At 38.2% G+C, this 25096-nt stretch overlaps 1 protein-coding gene across 2 annotated transcripts in view; it reads left to right on the forward strand.

Annotated features, from left to right (window-relative positions):
* Positions 1-258: 258 nt before the first annotated feature.
* The window catches only part of COG6 (component of oligomeric golgi complex 6), a 57479-nt gene continuing 32641 nt past the window's right edge, over positions 259-25096 (forward strand). The window contains exons 1-10 of one of the 2 annotated variants that reach the window (XM_042805951.1): positions 259-400; positions 959-1102; positions 1505-1576; positions 5242-5300; positions 16370-16481; positions 18472-18554; positions 18791-18861; positions 20061-20154; positions 23854-23982; positions 24095-24186. In XM_042805951.1, coding sequence (XP_042661885.1) covers positions 275-400; positions 959-1102; positions 1505-1576; positions 5242-5300; positions 16370-16481; positions 18472-18554; positions 18791-18861; positions 20061-20154; positions 23854-23982; positions 24095-24186 — 982 coding nt within the window. In that variant the 5' untranslated portion in view covers positions 259-274. Of the gene's footprint in view, positions 401-503; positions 606-958; positions 1103-1504; positions 1577-5241; positions 5301-16369; positions 16482-18471; positions 18555-18790; positions 18862-20060; positions 20155-23853; positions 23983-24094; positions 24187-25096 lie in introns of those variants that run through there. The other variant, XM_042805952.1, reaches the window with a different exon arrangement.

Raw genomic sequence — 25096 nt, forward strand, 5'->3', positions numbered from 1 at the left:
AACATTTTTTTTTTTTTTTTGATATACGCGGGCTTGTTTCTCACACGGCAGTCCACCTACTTTTCCTTTTTAGTTATGCTCATACACCTTTATTTCGTGAAACGAATGCAGCCGCCCGACCGCAGGAGGCGACCCCCCTTCCCTACCCTCAGCCCCGAGCCCTTCCTTCGCGCCCCCGGGGCCCGGAACCACAGGCCCGGCCCGGAACCAAAGCCTCGGGAGCGCGTTTCCGCCGGAGCCGGCCCGCCGCCGGAGCCGGCCCGCCGCCGCAGCCATGGCCGACACCGCCGCGCCGCCGCCGCCGCTGCCCGCCGCCCCGGGGCTCCCGGCTGCCCCCGGCAGCAACCCGCTGTCCCGCAAGCTCAACAAGATCCTGGAGACTCGCCTGGACAACGACAAGGTGGGGGTGAGGGGACGGGGCGGGCGCCGGGGCCCGCCCTGAGGCGGGGCGGTCGGCCGGGTGGGCCGTCAGGGGCCGTGTCGTAGCCCGAGTTCCGCTGCGGAGGCGCGAGGTGACGCTTGCGGCGTTAATTAAAACGAAAATTCATTTTTGCTTCTCTGCTGGCATGCCGCGCACCTGTGCGGTCCCTTCCAGTGGCGGGCAGGTTTGTATGGCTTGGCTCGGAGGGCAGGTCTCGGGCCTTTTCTGATTTTAAATGTTTTCTCGCTATAGGTAGGTCATGCTTTGACCGAATGTAATCTTACTGACGAGAGCTATTCTAAAACAGTAAGCAAAGTTGTGTGTTGTGAGAAGAAAAGAGACTTAGCAATTATTTTAGTTATCTGGAGTGTGTTTAGGTAGTTTTTTTCTCTAAAGTCACGTAGTAGGGTTTTTTTTTAGGGTTTGATTTTTTTTTTTTTTTAATTTTCCTAAACCCACAAATTTAGGATGATTACAGACTATGTAAGATGCTTCTCTGTAACCGCGTGGAAAGTTAAGGTCTTTTTTATCTTCTAGGAAATGCTGGAAGCACTCAAGGCTCTCTCGACCTTCTTTGTTGAAAACAGCTTGCGCACCCGAAGAAACTTGCGTGGAGACATTGAACGACGAAGTTTAGCCATAAATGAAGAATTTGTCCACATATTCAAGCAAGTTAAAGAGGTAACATTTTTACAGTGTGACTAGATATCTTGCAGGAGTACTACTATGTAATTTAAAGATTTAAAAAAAAAAAAACAACAACACCCCCCCAAAAAAAAACCAAACCAAAAAAAGGATTAAGAGAGATTTTGACTTTCCAGGTCAAATATACTTTTACAGTAAAGTTGTTTCATCGTTTGCTTCATTTGATGAAAATGCTGCACAAGAGAGGTGATGTTTCAAACAGATAAAAGTCCCAAGCGAACGTGGATCTTTGGAGGTGCATTCTCTCCATGGATTAACAGGGAGCTTAGAGCAGCTATGTTCCTTGTAACTTGGGCATCTCATTTTGGTGGGATGAAGCTGGGCACAGCATGGCATTTCTGATTTAAAACACAGTTACTGTTATTTGAACTGACTTAGGAGCTGGAGAGTATAAACGAAGATGTGCAAGCGATGAGCAGCTGCTGTGAAGATATGTCCAGTCGTTTGAAGGTAATATATAAGTAGATGTGCTTTATATATTTTTTCTTTTGAGATGTGACCACTGTCTTTTAGAAGGATACATAATTATTGTGGAGGATTAACAGCAACACTGAAATGTTTCCATAGTTAGGTGTCTTATGTTACTTTAGGATATCAATATGTTTCTTTTTGCTTATTTAGAAAATGTATTGAGGAATTAATTTTAATTTATTTCAAATTGCAATTCAGAATTCTGTAATCTGCTTATTTTGAGAATAGCTATGTGATATCCATTTGTATGTGAGTGGAGAGAAAACATTTTATTAGATTGGAGGTGTGTGAGATTAAAGAGTTAATTACATTTGTGTATTTCCATTTAAAATTTATGTGCCTTTCACACTGACTCTACCTGTTATGACTATACTCGAGGTATTTTATATGAACACATAAGAAAGTATCTTGTAATCCAGAGAGGAAGACAATCCAGTGTGTTGTGCCATCTTCATTCTGTTGGTTTTGTTTCATAACATTATCTTCAAATGCTGATATACAACAAAACCAATTCTGTTTCATATTAAGCCTGAATCCATAATATTGTAGGGGGAAGAAGGTTGTCTGTGTTTTATAATGCGTTACTAAATCTAACTTGGTTTTAGTGTACAAGTCCAATACTGAATATAGTGATGGGTTTAAAAAGTTTATGGATGCTGAGGTGCAGACGTTTTGCCAAACCAAATCTGTTCTGAACATAGCGCACAAGTGAGAATCCTGCACCAAAAATCCTGTGGAAACTGTTGCTTTTTCCCCTCCTAATGTGTACGTGGGTACTTGAGATGTTCCCCTACTTAGATTAGTAGGTTTCGTAGTCATTGTATGTAATTCCTGTAAGAATGCTTGTAGTTTGATGAACTTGTTCCAAAAAGCATTAAGAGAACAGTGTAGCCTGCTGCAGTACTTAATTTTGAATTTTGTAAGGCAGTTGGGTAATGCACCTCGGAGATCTCGCATCTCTTTGAATACTGTTAATGTGGATGTATTCCCTAGTGCAGTTCAGAAATTGTTTGATTAGACTCTTAGATGTGGAAATGAGTTGAGTGTCCATGCAGATTTTTGCTCTAAAAGACAGAAGTCTTTAGATCATGAAGTGTAACTCATCTGTGATCCTTCTTTTCTTTTTTTTCCCAGAGCAGAGCCACCCTGCAGTGATTTCTTTTTCTATTAAAGTCAGTAGGTAGTTTTGTTCTGTGCCCCGCGTTAGGTTTCCTCTAGAGCCCTGCAGAACTCTTGCCTCAATTCAACCAATGTTTTCTTTGTATGAATGCAAAGTAAGTGCCCGTGAATTAGCACTCAGTTGTCAAATACTTTATCTGTGACAGAATGTGAAGGCTGGCGAGCATGTGCTGAAGCTGAATAAGACAACAAAGATGAACTAAGAGTAGAGCAAATAGAAAAAGGACTATGTATAGCATATAGGGCAGAAAAGTGTCCTAAGAGAGCAGAGCAAATACAAGATCTGAAAGGAACTGTATATTGATAAGCCAAAAAGCTTATTACCTTTTTTATTTTTAATTTTATAATACCATCCAATCCAAATAACCGGATACTGTCAGATCTGATTTCAGGACAGTGACTTGATAAAAGGAATGACTGGTGAGGGAGAGAAGGAGGCAAGTGCTGGAGTGAGTTGAAGCATAGTGAAAGTTTTAATTCGTATACTGAGGTGGAGAGGAAGAGAAAAGTATTTACATTTTGGATCTGCAAGAAACATCAAATATCAACTTTCTGATTTTTCTGGCATGTCTGACTTTTTCTGCCAGTTATCTTGTTTTGGTTAGATGTGAGCTCTTGCATTACATACCTACAATAGTAAGGGTATCTGGCATGCATTCAAATGCCTGGAAATAAAAACTGACTTCCTGATGTATCTAGCTAGATCCAGAAAAGCTGCTTTTCCTTCCCTTTTGCTGTCCTACTGTTAGCATTCTTCTTGGCAATTAGTACTTCTGTCGAGAAAGTACTGGAGAGGAAGCAAATTTTTTCTTCTTCTGTTTTTATGGTTTATTAAAATCTGCAACTCTGAAGGAAGGGGGAGGGAGGGAAAAGTCTAGAATTAGTGCATTTCCATAGAGTAGTTCAGGTCTAGTCCTTTGCTGTAATGGTATTTTTTTGTTAGGCTGAAGCATTGAAAAATGATATTACTAAAAAAACGTTTAAAATACAAATACATTAAATTTAAAAACTATTTTTATATAAGGTATAAAAAACTTAGAGATATCTGAAATTATTTCGAAACTACTAAATGTTCGGTAAATTCTGTTGAGTTTTTATTAAATTTGCACGCTAGTCCATCAGAGTTTCCTTTAGAAAATCAGCGACTGGCACCTCAGCAGTGCCCCCTGTCTGTCTGTGTGGAACAGCTCAGGCTCCCTCCCATGACCGAAGTTGTACTCGGGTAGTGGCCGTCCTGCTTTCACCTTTCAGAGCGTCCCTGTTCCGCGCCCGTTGTTCCGTCGGAACGGCTGCGGTGTGGCAGATGGGAAGGCTGAAATCGATCAGCCTGCGTTTATACTTGCGCCAGACCCCTCCTGGGTTTCAGGACCGGCACCTTCATCTTGGCAAATGCCGTAACTTAGACTTATTACAGTCCTGAAGTTACTCACGCAGAATGCCTTTACAGCTGTTTCCACCTCTTCACTTGCAATATTATTCCATACTGACTGCATTTTGATTTCAGGATTTTTTTTTTTTTTTTGGTTAAATCTTCTTATTTTTCTGCCTAAATGATCACTGGTGATACCCAGTGGGTAACCAACAGTTCCAGCTATCTTTTATGTTCTTGCTGAGTGAGAAGCTTCAGAACTCTTTAGCTTCAGTGGCAGCAATCCCTTTAGTCATGCAGCTGCTGTCTGGGGCAGAATTGTTTCTGCATGGATTCCCTTGCATCGTCATGACCGAACATTTAGGCCTGTGATGAACTTCTGAAGTGCATTTCTCTTAGAGTCATAGAATCATTCAGGTTGGAAAAGACCTTTAAGATCATCGAGTCCAACCACTAACCCAGCGCTGCCAAGTCCACCAGCAAACCCTCTCCCTAAGTGCTGCCTCTACCCGTCTTTTAAATACCTCCGGGAATGGGGACTAAACCACTTTCCTGGGCAACCTGCTCCAATGCCTGACAGTCCTTTCAGTGAAGACATTTTTTCTCATAATTTTTCTTCTTCCTTACAGCCCTGTAAGCTGCTTAGACTGTAGAGCTAAACTTGCTTAGACCAGCAGAGCTGTATTCATGTCTGAAATGTCTGGGTGGACACTGGTACTGGGCAGGTTAGCACCCACAGGAACTTGTTCTGTTTTTCATTTTGTAACAGCAAACCATTGACAGTTGATGGACAAACAAGATCAGAACTGTTTCTAATTATATTAATGTTTTTATATTAAATAGAAATTTAAAATAAACTGTGAATATAAATGTATATAAACATGAAAATATGTATGTATAAGGATATTATTTTTTTCATGCCTGAAAATAGGGAGAGTTAACACTTATTTCAAGGTTGCCTTTTGTTTCAAAGAGTGCACTCTTTAAACTGCTTATAGTCAGAAAGCTTCAAATGTTTTACATATTTTAAAGGTTGTATAATACATTTGATATGCTTGTGTTTTTCACATGCTTAATGATTCTAATTGTATTCTAGGCAGCAAAGGAGCAAACCCAGGACTTGATAGTAAAAACCACAAAACTCCAGGCAGAAAAGTATGTATACCACCTTACTTATTTCTTGAAGACAAGACAGTACTGATTGAATGTTCTTCTAGATCTGATCCTCCCGCTCTTATTTTTCAGTGATGACTTCAGAGCTTTTTGTATTTGTATTTTGTTTCTAACACTGTGTTTGTAGCTCAATTGGAATAAAACACTGAACTCTTCATTTATTACTAGCAGGTACAGAAAGGTAAGAACGTGTTAATTCTTGTTGCAGTAGAAATTGGCCTTTTAGGGAAGAGAATCAGTTATAGTGGTACAGCGTGCTGAATGTGGATGTGCTGTCAGTTGATAATGTAAGTTATATTGTTTTGTAACAGATATGGACCTATTCAGTGTCTCTGGTTTCACAGGCTTCTTGTTAATGTGTCACATCCAGTGGGAATCACTCTCTTGTTCAGAGACTGTATGGAGGAACGGAAAGTTGGTTTATAACCTCCTCAGCCATATTTAAAGCTAACTGTGAAATACAGAAGGGCTGTTTAATGAGCCCAATACAGAACACTTTTCCCCTTGGTTTTCCAACCTGTTGTAGAAGAAAAGATTTGTAATTTGCTCTTTTCAGTATTTTTATTCATGAGAAGGGGATAATAGCCTATGACAGATTCAGGTAATCTTTCTCGGGTTTATGGCTAGGGTATCTGGTTTTACAACTTCAGGTTTTGTCGGTGGAGAAGAATGAATCTCCTTGCTTTATGAGCTTCCTTCTGAAAATTATATACAGTTCACTGGAGATTAGAAATAATTATTTCCAGTGATAAGTTTCTAGTAGAAGTTATGGCTTGGGATAGCTCTGGATGTGCTTTCAAAATCGGTAGGTTCATGTTGTGGACTTCAGTAGGATGTGGATTATGTCTTGTGAGTCTGACTGTGAAGTTAGAGTGTAATCTATATGTGTTTTAAAAGTTGAATGTAGAATAACTGCATAAAATACAGTACTGGTTGATACAAAATTAAGAATTTGTCAAAGTCACAGTTTAAGTAAGCGAGCAGAAGTCAAGCCTTAGAAAATTTGTTATTTTAAATACAAATATGTGAAGTAGTAGGACGGAGAAGTGGTCATATTTTTTGTAGTCTCAAGAAAATGAAAGATGCTTTGATTCCTTGTTCTGAAGCAGAATGGAAGATATCAAGACCAGGCCCAAGTGGTGTATGTCTAATTGGCCTTAAATTACATTAAAGGAGATTATGCAGACTGTCCATCAGTACTTCTACAATACAATCCTTACTCAAACAATAGTTTACTTAAAAGACTTTCTGCTAATTCCTTTAAGAGACAGAACATCCCCCTAGTGTGAGGACTAAAAAAGATTTAGGAAGTAGCCTGTCCTTCTGAGGGGTCTGTGTGACCTCAGAGTGCACATGGAGGAAAAAGTTCTCTTTTGAAAGGCAGTTTTTTGAGTATGCCATGAAGTACCTGCTAGCAGAAGCCAAGTAGGACTTGTGATCTTACAATATATGATAGTAATGGAAGACTCATAGTGTCATTTATTAACAAAGTCAATTTTTTTCCTAGGTAAACGTATGAGAAATTTAAGCAAAAGCTACAATGGGAAGGCTGTTCTGTTCTGTTTGGGATGTTCTAGTTATGTTTTCTTTACCTCATTAAAGAACTGTTTGTTCTGATGTATCGCTTTGGTTTGCATCAGGCACATCAAGAGGCATCTGCTGCCGAATGTTAGGGGTTTCTTGAAAAGCTGAAATCTTGCCTACAGTCAGACAAAATACAGGTCTTGAATTGATTATTCATTCAACTTAACAGGTGACTTTTCTTAACCAGCAAAGGAATAAATGATGAAACTGGGAGGGCACGGCCTCTCTGGCTTTCTGAGGGTTTTTCTCTAGGTGGCATTTGAAGCTGTGTAGTGTTTTGGTGTTTTGTTTTGTTTTTTATTTAATCAAGAAGTACGTGATAGCAGTAAAGAACAGTTTCCTGAAGATGCAGAGTGACCGTGGGAACTCGAGTATGAGGATGAACGTTGTCAGTAGGAACGCTTGTTCATATTCTTTCTTTTCTGTAGAACTTGTGAAGGAATGGCTGTCTTGGTGGTTCTGTGCAGTTACTAGGTTTCTTATACAAAGTAGTTTTTGCATTGTATTATCACCTATACAATTAGATGTAGTTCGAGATGATTTTGGTTTCCTAAGCTTCTTCCCTGAATTCTTTGTTGGTCGTCCTAGTCTCACATTTGTTGCTTGAAGGTGTAGTGGTCCGCCTGCATTATTCTGTAGGTAATCCTGATGAGCTATTTGGGACTTCCTATGTTGGTAAAATGTGTGATCTAAGACGCTTGGTTAAATAGTTGGGGTAGAAAATAAGATGTTTGTATCAGATTTAACTTAAAACTTCTGCGTTCTCAGGTTGTTGCTTTGCAGCATCGTTTTTCTTGTAACTTAGTTTGTGAGCTTTAGACCTGATTTAGCGTAAATGCTAAATTGAGTATGTTACTTGGATAACAAATGGAAAAAGTAATCTTTCATTAATACAATTGCATTTTTTATTTGTAAATTTTGTTAGAGTTGGTGCATTTCTTCGGTCAGTTAGGTTTCTTGTTCTGAATTTATTTTCTCTGTAAAGACTAGTTAAAATTACTGTACAGTAGAAGCAGAACAGTTTTCCTTCACATTGGTAAGCAGATTCCATAATTTCAATAGAGGAACTGGGGTTGGTTTGTTGTTTTTTTTGGTTTTGTTTTGTTTTGTTTTTTTTTTTTCCCCCTCCTTCTCTCCTTAAAATTGAGACTTATCACAACTTTATTTCACACTAGATGATTTTATTAAGTAGTCCAAGCCATTCAACCCATCTCTCTATAACAAGGTTAATTCATTGCTGTTCAATAAGGTAGAGTCATGAATAGAATGTTTGTGTTAATGTGTTGTATAATAAACTTTGATAATAAATCAAAACTGATGTAGTTAATTTGGATAATATCTATGAATTGTTAAAAATCCACTTCAGTATCGTCACTAGATTTCTATATGTTTACTTGAGCACACTAGTACTGCTTTCGGGTTTCATTAGGCTTTTTATGTATATTAATGAGATTAGTTTGTTTTCAAACAACATCTGCTGCCTTTTAAACGATGTGGGTTTCTTTATTGCTGTTGCTCATAGGCTGGCAGAAAAAGGATCTTGCTCCTTGAAGCGAAATGCTGATAAAAGCTTCCCATGACTTGTCGGTTCTCTTGTTATACCTGAGTTTAGTTCTTTTTTCCTTTGTGTGAAGCTAAACACCTGCTTGCAATACTAAACTACCTCACTTGGCGTTGGGAACAAGTGCCCTGGAGTTCAGTAGTGCCCAAACCAGAGAAATAACGGTTCTGTTCCAAAATACTGTAGGCAGAATGCCAGAAGCCTGGCTTCACAGTAGTTGTACCAGCCACTTCGTGGTATGGTATTGTGCAAGATTGTTTTTGAGGTTAGCCACAAATGACAGTCACGAATCTTAACAGTTGAAGAAAGAGACCAGAAGGTAATAGTTAGAGTTAATTCCTGTAAAATGAAATAAGAGTGATTATGTGCGTGTGTCTGTATGCTCGGGGAGCTCACAGAAAATAAGCCTGCAGAAATAGAATATTGGTGAGAGTTGGAAGTAGTTTTCTGGAAGTAATGAAAACTGTATGAAAGAATGGGAATGGAAATGGCTTGGGCAGATACTTCTTGAGTCAGGCTGAATTTTCAGAGATTTTGTTGAGATTATGCATTTGAACACTTTTACACACTCTCTTGTTTTGCTAGCTTTTATTAATTGTGTTCTTAAGTAGAGCAAAATATGTGTTTTGATGTCAGAGCCCTTATTAGTTATGCTGATTCTGGGAAATCAGTTTCTGTAGCACTAGGATTGTTTCACTTTCTAAAAATGCAGTTGAGTATGATTCCCATGCATATTTTAGAATGCAGCAGTGTGTACTTGAATTTATTTTAATTGAATTATGTTCAGACTTGCTCTTTATTTAAATTCAACGAACACAGCTCTGGGAGTTTATGAATGATTTGACTGTCACCTCTTTGCTCAATACAAGGTCAGAAGTCTTCAGAAAAATGTTGCTTAGTGAACATCTGCTGCTTGAGTAGTGCTACACAACAGATCTCTTGTGCTTGTCTCTTGCTGGTGTTTTTTTCCTTTTTTAAGAACTATCTTTGTAGTCATAGTCAATTTGGAAATGATGCAGGAAGTTCAGAAGTATTTGTAGCAGGTTAGAGAGGTTTGCTTTCATCAGTGTGTGCTGAGAGAAGTGGTTATCTGGTGGTTTGCACTGATGAGATGTATTTCATGTCTTGACCTTTTGAAACTTGTAATTACATTTATTCCTGTGAATATGCTTCATGAGAAAAAGCAATGATTGCCCAAACTGAATTATAATTTGATGTGGGGGATGGTGAGGGCTTGAAATTCTAAGGCTGATTTTCTTTCCTGATTTGTACCAAAGTAAAGCATAGGTAACAGGGCATAACACAGGCATCAGAACAGCTAAAATGGATCTGAAGAAAAAAAACCTTTTTTTTTTTTCCACATTCTAGCCATGACCAGCAGAGAAAATGCAAAGCCTTATTTCCTGCCAGCTTTTCTACCTGGCAGCCATGTACTCTGCATGAAGTACTCTTCATCAGTATGAAGTGAGGCATGGTTTTACAGATTGAGAAACATTCATCAGAAGTGCAGAATGAGTTACATGATACCATTCCTGACGGATGTTTGTCTAATCTACTCTTAGAAGAAAAGCCCAGGAACAGAGAGCCCATGGTCTGCCCTGGAAATTGATTTTGGTTCTTTATTGTTTTCCTACTATCTGATTTAGTTCTCTCTTTGCTGCTGGTTAAGCTTATTTGCTCTGATCCGATTCCAGGTGGGTGTAGAGAACAGTGTGTTACTTTCATGCCTTTGGCAACATTTTTGAATTTGATGGCAAATTTGAAGCTAGACTAAGCAGGGCCCTTTCAAATGTCTTTATATCAGATTGTATAAAAGATATGCTGAAGATTAACAGTCTGTTTGGTACGACAGTATCAACTTGCTCACCTATGCAGGATGGAAAAGAATCTATTCACTGGAAGTACATTCCTTCACAATTTAGAAACTGTATCTTGTATTTTAAGCATTGCTAAACACTGATTTTACCTAGTAAGTATATACATCACATCATTGCTGGGAAGTTTTCTGTGTGAAAATTGCTTGTCCAGACTATTCTGTAGATACAAACCATTGATGTTTATGGGAAGTCTGATCAATATGTAAGTAGAAAATTACTGAATTCTATTAATTTATTTACAGCATATAAGCTTTTTTTATTCTAGTGTTTAGTAATCGGTATGGCAAGATTTGAGTCATTTCAGTGCAGTCAGCATCCTCTATTGCTTAACTTTTGATTTAGCCTTTTTGATTTTTACCTATTTATTTTTAGAGCAGAATGTATTATATGACAGGGCTGCAGCATTTCAGGCTAGCTGTCTTTAGGCAGGGATTACAGATGGGAGAAATCTTCTGATTTCAAGTCCACTCTCCTGCTGCCAGCTATCATTTGCACGATGACTTTCATAAACTTATCAGCTGTTCAATATATAACTAGTGAATTATTTTTGCATTTTGTACATGTTGCTGTTCTCGGAACACTTATTATCAAAAGCTTGTTCTTTCCAGTAAAAGCCTTTCCCTAATTTCTAGCCTAATTCTTGGATATAAATTGGTTGTTTGCTCATCTTGTCCTTTGTATTAACAGATTCCTTCATCTCCTGTCAGAGATTAGGTTCTCCATTCCCATGATCATCTTGCTAGCTCTGCTGTAATGGGAGTCCGTTGTTCTTGAACACAGATGATCAAGATTGTGATCTGCTTTCCAGATGAGGTCTCACTAAAGCCTTCTGGAATATTACTGCTATTTTCCTGTATCCTGGGAACGTCAGACAATTCGCTATGATTTTCAGTGCCTTCCTATTTTTTAATTAAGGAGAAAATTTCATAATTATATTCAGTGATAGAATTGGTCACTGAATACCTTCTCACAGTATTTAAGTTCTCCTTTAATAAATATGTGTTTGACAGACAAAATGTAGAATAAAAACATTTGTTCTCAGCAATTACAAATGCATTTTTGCACCTGGTACTTTTACTTAAGAATGGTTACTTGTGTGTAGATGTTTTGTTACATAGTCTTGTATATTTGCCTTTCACAAAAACCATCACAGAAAGATAATTTTTCCAGCTGCATGTCTGTTAAAGATGGTTATTTCTTTGTGAGTCAGAAATACTCCATGTTTCTGAGGCTTTAAAAGTCTCTTGCATCCTCAGAACCACCGACTGAAAGTAATTTCAGAATGTACTGCTATGACTCGTCCTAGGTAAAGGAAGTTAGCAGATTTTTGTGCTGTTCGGTGGCAAGATAAAATTAAACTTTGGAAAAGCATATTTCTCCTCCACCTCGTTTTTTGAGCTGTCTAGGTGATAATCCCAACAAACAGTGCACATTTGTCTTTGGTTCAAGGGAGAAATGTACGAAGTGCATAGTTTTCCCATGCTTTTGAGTTCTCTTGCAAAAGAATTCTGTCTCCCTGGTAACGATTGAAAGTGGGGAAATTGCTCTTTGTTGGAGACCCGTCCCCCTGCTCAAGCTCCAAAGTCTCCCAGTGCTTGGCACTTCCCCCTTTGCATTGGTGCAGTGTTCCTGTAACCTGTTAGTGGTGTTCCTTTATGCAGGGATAATTTTGTAAAAGACAAACACCGACTTCAGAATAATAGTAGTGTGGCCTTTCCTCTTCTGTACTACACTTGTTTAGAACACAATTTAGAAATGATTATGTTTACAGAAAGGCCAGTGAGTCCTGAAATGCCAAAGTGTCTGCACGTGTACAGACTGCTGTGGGCGATACGTAAGGTGGCCTTGCTCTAGTTCTTGTTGTTACCTGCACTGTGGTTTGCATAGCACTTCTTGCACTGAAATAACTATAGCAAACTTGTGTGATATTTTAATCCATTTGCCTGCTTTAATAAGAATGATTAAATTGTGGTTAAATATCTGTTAGCTTATATCTGAGGAAAAAAAATAATAATTAAATTCCTACGCGAACGTATTGGCGTCACTTCTGCTTGGCAGTATACAGTATTAGTCAAGGGTACATAGCACTTAGATGTTTTGTTCCTGATCCAACATCTAGGATATAGGATCCCTTTCTCACGTTGACTGCTAGCTAAGGCAACTTTCATAGACAGCATGAGCAGAAGTAGCTAACCTGGGTTTTGAAACTGGGTAGCCTGTTGAAATCCCACATCCTTTGCAAAGAGCCCAAAAGAAACCGCGTTATCAAATTCAGACGCATGCTTTTAGGTTTAGAGTAGATGTTTCTCACCACTTCCAAATCACTCTTGGGAAAGCTAGATGGAACATTGCTGCCACCTCGAGGTTGTTGTCTTGTGTTTACATTGTGAAACTTGTAACTTGCCGGTGTTCTAGACTTTAATCCATCGACTGTTTTATAAAAGTTATTTATTGGGAGTGTGCAGAATGGGTCAGTGAGCAGTTACAGCAGGTGTTAGCCAAAGAAACAGCCAGGAATGGGAGTGGCTTTAAAGCACAATTTTTGACTGAACCTTGTCCTCTGTAGTAGCAAAAAAGCAACAGAGAGAGGACTGCAGAGTGAGGACTTGGAGGCAGAGAGAGATTGACAAGTGAGATCTTCCGCCGTTTGTTTTTATAGCCCCAGATGTGAAGGGGGTGCAGAACTGCAGTGGGGACTAACGAGCGTGCCGTTTGTACAGTTCCTGACTCTGATCCTTGTTCTTTGAAAGTCTACAACCCTAATTCTGACAAATCTGCAAAGCAAACTGAAAAAACCCGTTACGCTCGCTGTATTGCACCTCTTAAAAATCAGATTTCCCCCTGCTCCCAGTTTGATGAAAGTATACATTCAAAAAGTCTGAAGAACGGGAGATAGTAGTAAATGGAGATCCTCTGTAAGAGCACTTAAAAGTGTGTACACTCAGGAGATACACAGGTTCAAAGAACAGAGAAGTTTATCGACATCTCATTTGTTCCTGTGTTTATGGGAGATCTTCTTGAAGTTGAAACCAAAGAAGGTCTTGCATTTTCTTTCTCTAGACTCTTTCCTACCTTCCTTCTTTTCCTTAAAGGGAAGGATAATCCAGTGTAAGTATTTTCAGCCCTGTGGTTTTATATTAAATAGAGATTTCTATCATAAGAGGAGAGACTTGTAGCAACTATTAAATAAAGTTAGCTCACTAAAGTTAATTCGATAAATTACACTGTCTGTTGTTTCAACCAAATCCAATGATGGTGATGGATTAGGCCTCCTCAGCACAATGGCATGAAACAAGAATGCACTGTTGAAAACACTATCATTGAGTCAAATTGTAAGTGTCCTGATTTTCAGTTTGAGTAGCTCTGTCATAAGCGTCTGGGTTTTGGGGGAGGTTGAGAGGGGAGGGTATTTTTTATTATTGTTATTATTTGTTGTAAATGACTGTTGAAATTACCTCTTTTTATACCCCAGAAGAGTTATGTAGTTTTCATGAGTAGCTTCATAGCAGCAGTGAACGAAGTCATTGCTCCCTGGCCGCTGGCAGCTCCCCGTGCTGACGCACCCCTTAGCACCGGGTGTGTGCCTGTACAGAACTTAATATCCCACAGTCCCTTAGTGCAGGCCACTGGGAAACTGAACTGGAGAATACATATAACATCCACCCCCAAAAGAAAATAAAACCTTGTGGTTTTTCTCCTGCCAGCGTTATTCCCTGATGCGATTCGCCCGGTCACAGCAGAGGCAGCGGTTCTGGCGCAGTGGGAGCGGTGGGGCCTGCTGCTGCAGAGCAGGCCGGGTCAGTCTCCATCTGTGCTGTGAGAATGACGTAGTTAGCGTCAGAAAATCTGTCACAAGCCTAATACGTAATTGAAAATACTCTTTGATTAGTATCCTCCTGTCTGTTGATTCTGTTATGTTTTGTAGACAGCTTCTTTTGGTGCTTTTTCCTCTGTCTCCAGCTGAAGTTACACCACAGCTTCTTCTCTTCATGTATTCTCGCCTAATCTTCCTGCTGAAAATTCAGTGAATGTGTTCAAAACGTATTCTTCCATTCTCCTTCCACTGTGGTGAGGTCTGCCACACTTTGTGTGTCAGAAAAGCGTATCGAGTGGGGCTGGAAGACAGTGCCAGGTCTGTTGAGGTTTGAAGATAGTTTCATGTGTCCTCTCCCCGATACGAGAGATTTAGATAAAGTTATTCAAAGAGAGGACGGGGCATCTTCCATCCGTTCCGACCCATCACCTCACACGTCCCTCCTCTCTGCCCCCAGCCTTTTGGTACTTCCCATTCTCCCCTGTATCCCTCTCCCAGTGCCCCGTTCCTCGTGCTATAAAACTGATTCCACCTCCTTGCCAAACCGTCACGATGCTTCTCAATCTCTTTCTTCTCTTACAAATAGCTTTCATTTCTTCCTGTACCTTCATTTTCTTGTTTCCAAGCTGTGTATACACTCTTGAACCCACTCTTTTTAGGCTTCTTCCCTGGTCTTCCTCATTTTCAGTGAGCTGCCACCAGATTACTTAGAAACTGTCAGTTTGTCGTGGATACATCTGCTGTCCTCGCCAGGTTAGCTGGCCAGAATCATCCTCCATCACGCTTGTTCCTTCGTGAGAAACATTCAGCTTCATGGGGACCCCAAATTTGCAATTGTAGAGTTCGCTTAGAGAAAATTAAATAGATTGATTTTTAAGCATTGAAAAACTGTCAGTGTAAAGGCAAAATAGACACATCTGCATAAGACCCTGGGGAAACCTGACTTACCAGTTAAAGATATGTTATTAAAGCATGAGGTTTTGGTTCTCCTTTTTGTTTAGGTGTCTTCTGTGTAACTCACAAGTACTGGGTTTCTTTCACCTTTGATTTTCATAGATTTTACTCTTAAAACACTGTTGGATTTATATTTCCCTCCTTTTTGCTGTTAAGTATTCTAGGGCACTGGTAATTGCAAAACATTTAATTTGATCTCTAAAAGAGTCTGTGGAGCTGCAGGATGGGAAGGTCATCCACAGCTGCAAAAGGGAAGGCAGTTTTCCAAGCTTCTTCATCTGAATGAAGTCCAGACGCAAGCTGGATAGTAGAGAAGGGGTAAATAAATAAAAGCTTGGTTTTCAAGCTTTGATCATATAAGGAAATTTCATTATTGCAGTCAGTAGTAGAAGTGATCTTGCCTGTCTTACCACCCTATAATAACAGTGTATTTATCTTGCAGTAATTACATTGGAAGCTGAAACGGTCTTAAAGTAATTGAGCCTTACTCTTCTACAAATAACTAATTAGTGTCTTCTCAGTGTCCTGAAAAAGTAGTCTTTATTTCCTGGAATGCTATGTGCTCGAACCACAGGGATGTGCTACAGGGATTCCAGTCCCTTCCTATGGAATAAAACTGTATTTATTTGGGTCCTTCTGTGGTTTTAAGGTGTGACAAAACGTGCAGAAAGACGCTGCCCACGAGATGGCGTTTGGATGTTGCATCCCTGCTGTGTTTATTGCAGGGAGGGTAAGCATCAAGAGAATTAGCCTTCACACTTTGATTGCTTGGGAGATTAGTAGATTTGTATCTCAACTGTGTGTTGTTTGAAAGGAATTGATCAGTTCTACAGAAAAGTGGATTAATGATCATTTTATCATTTTGGCTGCTACAGTTTTGTATCTCTGAAAACATGAGCTGAAACTCCATTCTTTCCTTGATGAATTTGAAAGGAAGTAACTGCAAACATTACAACTGTACAAGCTCAAAGTATCTGGATTAGATAACTTGTGATACAACACTAAAGGAATATTTTTTTAAATAACTTCCTAGTTTTCAAATATGCTAACTTCCCTTTCTATTCTCTTTACTCAGCAGTCTATGCAAGCTTAATAGAAAAATGTGACGGTGCAACTCAGGTGTTTGCTGGCAAGAATGTACTATTAGAATTTAATAACGCTGATTTCTAATGCTAATTAGATTTCCAAAAGTATGAATATGCAAAATAAATCTGAGATAAGCAGAAAATGGTAATGTCCTCTTCACTTTGTTTTCTTACAGTCAGAGACTAGAAATGAAAGCACAAGTTGCAGACGCATTCATAGCAAAATTCCAACTGACACCAGATGAAATGAACCTCCTTCGAGGCATGAAAGATGAGCCAATTACTGAGGTAGCTCAATCAACATTAAAAGCTTTGCCCTGAACTAAAATACAGACGCGTCCTAGCTGAACTGTACATGAGATCTTATTATCAGTTTGTAATTTTTTTTCTTAGGGAGGAATGTACCTTTTAACAGAATGGTGAATTTCTGATGAGTTTGAAATGTGTGATAAAAGATTCAAGTAACAAAGAAAATCAACATTGAATTCTCATACGTGTAATGAGTTTAAGGGACAAATGAGCTATCATGTGGTTCTACACTTCAGAAGACCTTTGTGAAGTCTGAATTTTCAGTGAAGATGATGTTTTAAAACAACTTCATCACACTCAAAGCAAATGAGAAATTTGCAGTGCTTGAGTAATATGTAGTACTGTCTTTGTGCATGTGTGTGTGCATTTTGCATGTGCAAGTATATAGGTATTCAGTGACTTGAAACAATATAAGCTGAGAATTTCCCTCATTATTATTTGATTGATGAAGATATTAGGTGCTGATTCACTTTTAGCCACCTTCCAAAACAAGTTTTTGAATATGTTTATGGTTTGAATAAGAAGGCACATTGTTTTCCAGTAAAAGCAAAGTGAATAATGAGTGAATTGAGTACACTTAATAGATTTTTATTATTGTGGTTGCATAGAAACCTTCACTTAAATGTAGACTACCTGCTGGGACGTACTCTCTCATTTCCACAGGCATCCTGTCTGAGTGTAAAGCATTATGAAAGATACGGAACAGATAACCGTAAGCAGGGCTAAGGAAAGCATAAGTGGAATGTGTTAGATGGTTGTGCACTTGAGCAGTTGCTGTATGCCTCTGTACCAACTATTACTGTGAGAGAACAGTCAGGCTTCTAAAAACTGTCCCATCCGAAAGCAGGACGACGTGTGTTGCAGGGAACAACGACCGCAACGCTGTGCCATTGAACCAGTGCTTGGTTTGCAGCAGAACAAGGATTAGGCCTTTTGATACTTTGATCTGTCTTAAAAAATGTGCAGAAGTAAATAAAATGGCAGGCTTCAGTGAAATCATGTGTGTGCTTTTCCCCTATGGTAGAATCAACGGGTGTGCTTAAAACATTTTTAGTCAGCTTCTGTTTTGGCAATTTTTTAATGCTTTTTTTTTTTCCTGAAGGAAGAGTGATTTGGGTTTTTATAATCATGGTCTTCAACACAGTTGATGCAAGGCAGTAGGTTAAGTTGGTGTCCTACTTCACTCAGAATATGTATATTTTTATGTCACTCGAGCCAGAATGAAACCATGCTTTCCTGAGGCAAACTGTGTTCAAGTCACACAAGATAAAACAAACAGTTATATCTGAATTAGCTAGTTTCCTCCATGATATTTGAAAGATGACTTCATAATAAGATATGTGTTTGAAAATGTTACTGGATTTCCATTTGCTCTCTGAAACAGTAACAAAAAAGGGGTTTTTCTTCACTGCTGCTGCTGAGTTATTCTGAGGGGAAAGATTGTCCTGGAAAACCTTGGTCTAGTCTATTGCAAGTGTTTGGTTATTCTTAGAAATTGTTACTGCATTGTATGAAAACAAAAAGTATCAATCTGTAGTCACTGTATTTTATAATGTTTCAATTTGCTCTTTAGTTGCTAATGTGAATGGGAACAAGATGATGGAATGCATAGAAATGTCCTCAAAATTTCCTTAGTGTCAACTAATAAATGTAAAACACACACATGGTACATAAGGCAGGTTAAAAACACATCTTTGGTGCTGCTATTTTTTTGTTTGTCTGGTTGTTTGTTTTTTTTGTGGAAAAAAGGCATGGTGCAATGGGAAAGAAAAAATCCCAAGGCTCTTAAGGTGGAATGAAAGACGAGAGGTGGAAGAGGGGGGCTTCTATTTCAGAGGCAGCACTTGGAACACAGACCTGCAAAAATCATAAACGCAGAATTGAAATGGGGAGAATAGAGTGCTAGAGATTTGAATGAGAATTTGCTGTATTTAAACACTGCCCCCCACCTTTTTTTAAATTTATTTAGGATTTTTTCAAGGCTTTGGGAAGAGTAAAGCAAATCCATGATGACGTCAAGATTCTCCTCCGGACAAACCAGCAAAGGGCAGGGTGAGTGCTACTTAAATGAGTGCGAGAATAACCATTTACTAGTTAAAAGCAGAAGTTACAGAAGGGTCTCACTCTTTACTTTATATGACTATATAGACTATTTCACCAAAAAAACAATAGTAACATATTTTTAAGTTTTCATAATTTTAATAATGGTGTGTTTTATTTGATTTGTACATTCCTTTGCTAGTACTACCTAAAATAGTATTTGCAAATAAAATCTTTTTGTCTTGTAGCTTGGAAATTATGGAACAGATGGCTTTACTGCAAGAGACATCTTATGAGCGACTTTACAGATGGACTCAAAGTAGGACTACGAATGTTTTTATGTTTATGAATATTATTATGATGATTCCTCTAATTCCTCGATGTGGATTGAACTCGGCAAAAACCTTTTTCAAGATTCATTTCCAAGGCTTTGACTTCCTTCCTTAGTGAAAGATTGGTTGTGAACCAAATAGTTAATTGGAGATTCTCTCTTCTTTTGGGCCAATCTAATTTCTGTTTGTAAAAGTGTATTTTTTAGTTGTATTTTTAGGTGATTTTCCACAGAGAACAACTACAGTTTGATAGTCTAAGCAAATTGTTAAGTGTATTGCATTTAATTTTCTTGCAGGTTACAGGGAAGTTGTTTTTGACGATTGGGTAGTAAGATCTAATTTAGTGGGATGGAGTGGCTTATTACCTTCAGAAAAGGAAAAAAGCCAACCTTATTTTATCAGAATGATCTTTTGAATGATAGTGGGTGACTACTCTTGTGCACACGTACTCTGGATCCAGGTGTCAAGTGTTTGATGTGACACCTTGATTGTGTAAAATGTCGATGCTTTTTTATTACTTCTCTTTTCTCCTAAGACATCGACAGGAAGGTTTGTGGAAAAAAACTGGTTCAGTGTGATATTATATTCATTGGCTGTTCTTCAGTGGATGCTGAAATCTCAAATAGTGGTGGTTTCACCCTAAAGAAAATTAATAATTCTAATGCTGATGTTCGGTTTAGTTTATATGATTTCCATGTTCTTGTATGGAATATAGGAGATTATGTAGTTAATGTGCTTAAAGTAAAAAAAAAAAAAAAAAAAAACAACAACCAAACAAAAAAACCCTGTGAAAAACAACAAAACAAACCCACAACTTGTTTAAATACTTGCTCCCTTTTTTCTTAATAGTTTACCTGGAATGTGATAAGCAGTTATAAAGGAGCCTGACAGACTTATGATGGTTGAATGATTTAACATTTGTATGTGGGTGCAAACAGATACTGAGCTTTCTTGAATTTTTATCATTGTTGGAATTTGTGATGGATGCACGTTTTACAGTGAGGTATATAGCTCAGGGGGGAATTACATTACATTAACACAAACTAGGCCAAGTAGCATATTCTGAAGGCTTCAATTCAAAATCAAAAACCTTCGAGTTTTTAACTCGTTTTCTTGTTTGACAGCTTGTTATAAAAGGTTTTACAGTGTAAAGAATGTGATTTTTATCTGTGTTGATATTTTATAGATGAATGCAGGACTTTGACACAAGAATCATGTGACATTTCTCCAGTTCTTGCTCAAGCCATGGAAGCCTTACAAGACAGACCTGTCCTCTATAAGTAAGTAAATGTTTGTGATTATCTAACAGAAATTAGTATTTCCAGCCTACAAAATTTAAAGATGGGCAGGAATTACAGTGCCAAAGATGGTGGCAATTTAGTCCTGTGACAGATTTAAAAAAAATTAAAAATGAAAAATCATATTTCAACTTCTTTAAATTTCAGAAGTCTTTTTGACATAATTATGGTACAGTAAATGTCATTGGACTTTTTCCAACTTACTGGTTTCTAGTTAAAGTAAAATGTCAGACTGTTTTTATTTTAATCTAAATGAATTTCTGCTGCTCTCATTGTAGGGTTTTCCTGAAGAAAATAATACTATCCAAAGCATGTCATTGTCTCATTTAAATTCCCCAAGTAAAAAAATGATAAAGGCTAATTAGCTTTTACTGAAGGGCTTCTAGTAGTAAGAATGTCTTCCATTACCAGTTCTACAGTAATAGGTAATAAAAAAATCTATGACATACGAGCCTCTAAAACATAGGGGCACTTTATGTCTCTGTGTGTGTGTGTGTGTGTGTGTGTATATATATATCTATCTAAGATACTACTGTTTATTTAATTGTTTGGAATTTGGTGAAAGGACTTCTTAACATAAATGAAATGGTACTTGGTAGAGACAACTTAACCACGAGGTGGCAATATAAGAACTCTCTTTATTGGGGGGACCATACCTGAAGAGGTACTACTTATACTTCTTTGCTTTTTAGTTTTGTTGGTTTTTTTTTTTTTTTTTTTCAAAAATGCATTCAGCACATTTTGCAACTCTTGCAAATTGCTTTTAGCCACAGGCATCCAGGACATCAGGGTGCTAGGCAGTCTTTCAAAGGCTAGCCTTGTCTGTAAGAGCTGTCAGATGTGTAAAGGTGGGGGTAGTGACACTTCGTGGCCCAGTTCACAGGGAGAATGCGTAGTGCAAGTGGGCTGGACAAATTCTGTCAGTATGGGAGAGAGCGTGCCTATCAACATTCTCAGTCAGTTCTGCTAGTTAATTTAAGGGAGAGATGGTGTCGTTCAGCCTCCCCAGCTACTGGACTGCAGATCCATCCTCCTGTTCTCTCCTCCAGGCCCTCCTTCACAGCTGCCAAGGATCAGTCACAGCTGTGTTCACAACATTTCACAGGATTCTTTATAGATACGGTTTATATTTTCTGTAATAAATATTTTGTTAAATTTTGTTACTTTCTGATGTCGTAAAATCATTGTTATACTTTCTTAGCATTTATGGAAAAAAACCTCCCATCTTCTATATAAACCCACAGCTGGCCAGTTTAAAATAAATTTGCAAAAGAGGCTTTATTTTATTACTGACATCTCTCTGGCAAACAGCAACACTAGTATTACCAAGCGTAGAATTTGGTAGGTGGGACTTTTCTTCTGCCAAAAAGGCAAAAGTAAACATTACTGTAGAAGATGCAGCCACATGTCTCTTATCAGGGATTGATTATCATGTGAACTACTTGTACAGCGGTATTGTCAGAATTCCAGTACTGATGCTTTACATTTTAAAACTGGAGATTTAGTTTGCTTCCTTCCAGAAATTTTTGTATCCCTTTAGTGCATAACAAACTGTTGAGTTCAAGATGTAAAAATTATGTGATAGAAGAAAGTAGTTGTAAATTGTTGGTTTTATGCATCTAAGCACTGCTCTGTGAACAAAATACTCTTCCTCCAAATCACTGCCCTTGCATCTGATAAAGGTTGTGATTTGGTTGGGTGAAAGCGAGTAAGATGGGGAAGAGCTGGAGTTTAGAAACAGAACTACAAATTCTTGTTTTCTTATATTGACTTACGTCTTGCTAACGTAAGGTGGCAGAAAGATTGCACTGTGGATGGGCTTCTGGGAGCGGCAGTCAGCAGGGATCCGAAATAAACATTTCAGTTCGGTTTTCACTTCCTGGTTCTAACAGAAAAATTGAAAACTGTTTCACAGAAAATACATGGAGTCGTAGCTCAAAGCACTGTTCCTCTTCCATCATCCACTCTGGTTTTCAAAGCTTTTGCTCCACCTCCTTCCTCTCCTCGCCGCAATTGTTACTTTACTGGGTTTTTAAAAAAATTGAAGCTGGGTTGAAAAGAATCCAAATGTTGTTTTCTTCCCCTGACATGAGTACATATAATAACATAGTAGTAAATACTGCATTCCTAGTGTAAATAATAGTTATTACCAAATTTTTTAAAATGCAGGATTTTGTAATAGTTATACCCTGTTCTACTGAGAGCAAAAGGAAAGTTACTTGTTCTGTTTTTCTTTTTAAAACAATTATCATTAAAAGCTGTTTTCAAAACTAATAATAAGATCACAAGATCTGTTTCACTGTTGTATTTTTAATGATCTATTGTATAGCTGTTTATTGGAGGGGGAAGACAAAAAAAGCTGAGCTGGTTTCTACAAACACTTCAGATTTCTCACTGCAGTGCTGCTGCTCCTGGACTGTGGGTAGTCAGCACATCCCAGATCTCTCCTGCTTTTAATTGCATAATTCTTGTAAATAGTACTTTATTAAAGATTTTTTTCAGTAGACTTTTTTTTTATTGCGGATATTTACTCACCGAGTTAACAAGTACAGTGTATTAAGAAAAAGATGTAAACAGAAATTTCTGGATTCTTCAGTGTTCTTTTTTCCCCCTCTCACAAATAGTAATGTAGATTGAAAAGAGCAAAACTGAAGGTTCCTTTGGACTTTGTATCACATAATAGAAATCTAATTGAACTTAACTTGGAACATGTTTGGAACAGAATATTATTTTCTTTTGTATTTTGTTCTCCGCATCTGTTAACTGTGAATGCAGTACTCATTTAACTTCAGTCAGTGAGTAACATGCTTTTTACTATTATTATTTTTGTATCTGTTCAGCTGCTGGGTGTCATTGGTAAGTGACACCATGCTTACTGTTTGGCATTTCTTCAGTTATATTGGAAAAATAAGCTGTCATCTGTATTTTCTTTTTTTCCTTTGTAATTTGTGTGTTTTGTTCAAAATGCTTAAATTCTTCCCCACCCCCCAAAAAATAGGGGTGTTCTGTGGCTTGCAAAAATCATGTTTCTTGTGTTTCTAGCAGAAGCAACAGGGTTGTTAGCGGTGTTCATTTCCCATCCTTCACTGGCTGTTGTGCTTCAGCCCCAACAGAAAGGTAGCCTGCTCCAAAAATGAGCTGTGTGTATGTTCTTGGTACCTCCTCTACTAGCAGCAAGCCATTTGAGATCATGCACTCTGGGCTGTAATTGTCCATCCATTAAATATCTAAGTAAGACTCACTTGATTAAAACCAGTGAACAACTATCAAATGAAAATAACTTTTTTGCTTCTCATCATGTGGTAGGCTGGAAGAAGGAGAGAGCCTTGTATTGCAGTGTAGTAAGTTGCTGCTTCTGTCAGTCAGCCAGACCACACGTGAACAGGAGTCCTAGACCTCTCCATTCATACTTATCTGTACAAAAATGGAAAAGCTGTTTTTTCATTTATTTATTTATTTGTGTGTGGTAAGGGAGTGGGAGGGTCAAGGAAAAGTTACCTCTAGTATCTGTTCAGAGGAGTCAAGAAAATCAGATGATTTTGAATGCTTCACAGTAGAAGCATTGCTACAAGAGTTCTAGAACTCTCAAAAATGATTTGTCTTATTAACTGTAAAATTGAGCTAATAAACTGTGATGAGGCGAACTGCTTTATTTTACCCATTTTCATGTTTCAATAACAGGTACACCTTGGACGAGTTTGGAACAGCTAGAAGGAGTGCAGTAGTCCGTGGCTTTATAGATGCTCTTACTAGAGGAGGTGTGGGAGGTACTCCCCGCCCTATTGAAATGCACTCCCACGACCCTCTGAGGTACCGTACTAGCAAGAATGTATATGAAGTAATCCTTCTTTTGCCTCTTGAAAACTGGAATCCCTGACACCATAAACTGCTGATTTACACAGAAATGTCTGTCTTTATTTAGGTATGTAGGAGACATGCTGGCCTGGTTGCATCAAGCTACAGCTTCTGAAAAGGAACACCTAGAAGCCATGTTAAAGCTTGTAACTATTCAAGGTAGTACTAGATTTTAAAACAAATTGTGAAGTGATAGAAATTCTGTCTGTGATAAGTCAGAAAGTGTGATTAACTTCTTGGGCTTGGCTTCAGTCGTGAGAGTCTGAGCTTAGATTTTCCTGGAAATAATTTCAGAATAGCTGGTGGTTGCATTTTGCCAGAAGGAACCCCTTAACAAAGAATAGTATTTCAAAATGCACTCTTTTAAATTTTACTGTGCTTATAATAGATTTAAGCTAAATTTACAAAGGGACATTTTAGACTGTAGTTGAGAGCTCAAAAATTGTCTGCAACGTATATGAATACATACCTCTCTGAAAACATTGTCATAGGGTTGCTTATTGATATGTTGAGGATTCCTGTTATGCCTTGCTCATTTGTTTAGTGTTTGGGGTTTTTTAAAAACTATAATTCCTTCTTCCTATAATTGTCTTCCTTCTATGCTACAAGTAAAATGGAATTTTCTTCTGTCATGTAACATACCATTATAGGTTTACAGAAGTCAAAGCAGGACTCCTAGATACATGAATTTTTTTAATATCAAAGCTCTCCTTCATTAACAGAACTACAGATTCTCATGCTTATTCTTCAGCCTCTTTGCTCTAAGTACTTTGGACCTATACTTTAAAGGTCTTTATCCTGTAGAAGCTGTAGTATGATTTGCCTCCATAGCTTCAGCCAAAGACTTGTTTAATAAATTAAGCATGTGTACTCAACTTGCAACAAATTCATTGTAAGAGTTTCCATTTGATCTGTGTCTGGTGAGCTCTTCAGACTGTACAACTTAATTGAGTCCTGCTCTGGGATTTAAAGTGAATATGAATTCTCATTTTCCTGACTGCTGGAGTTATTAATTGGCTTCCCTTATTAATGGTGTACGAGTAAGGGGGCTGTTTAGGAACTGTTGTAA

Source organism: Tyto alba, unplaced genomic scaffold, assembly GCF_018691265.1.
Source record: "Tyto alba isolate M040663 unplaced genomic scaffold, T.alba_DEE_v4.0 Super-Scaffold_45, whole genome shotgun sequence".
Classification (NCBI taxonomy): domain Eukaryota; kingdom Metazoa; phylum Chordata; class Aves; order Strigiformes; family Tytonidae; genus Tyto; species Tyto alba.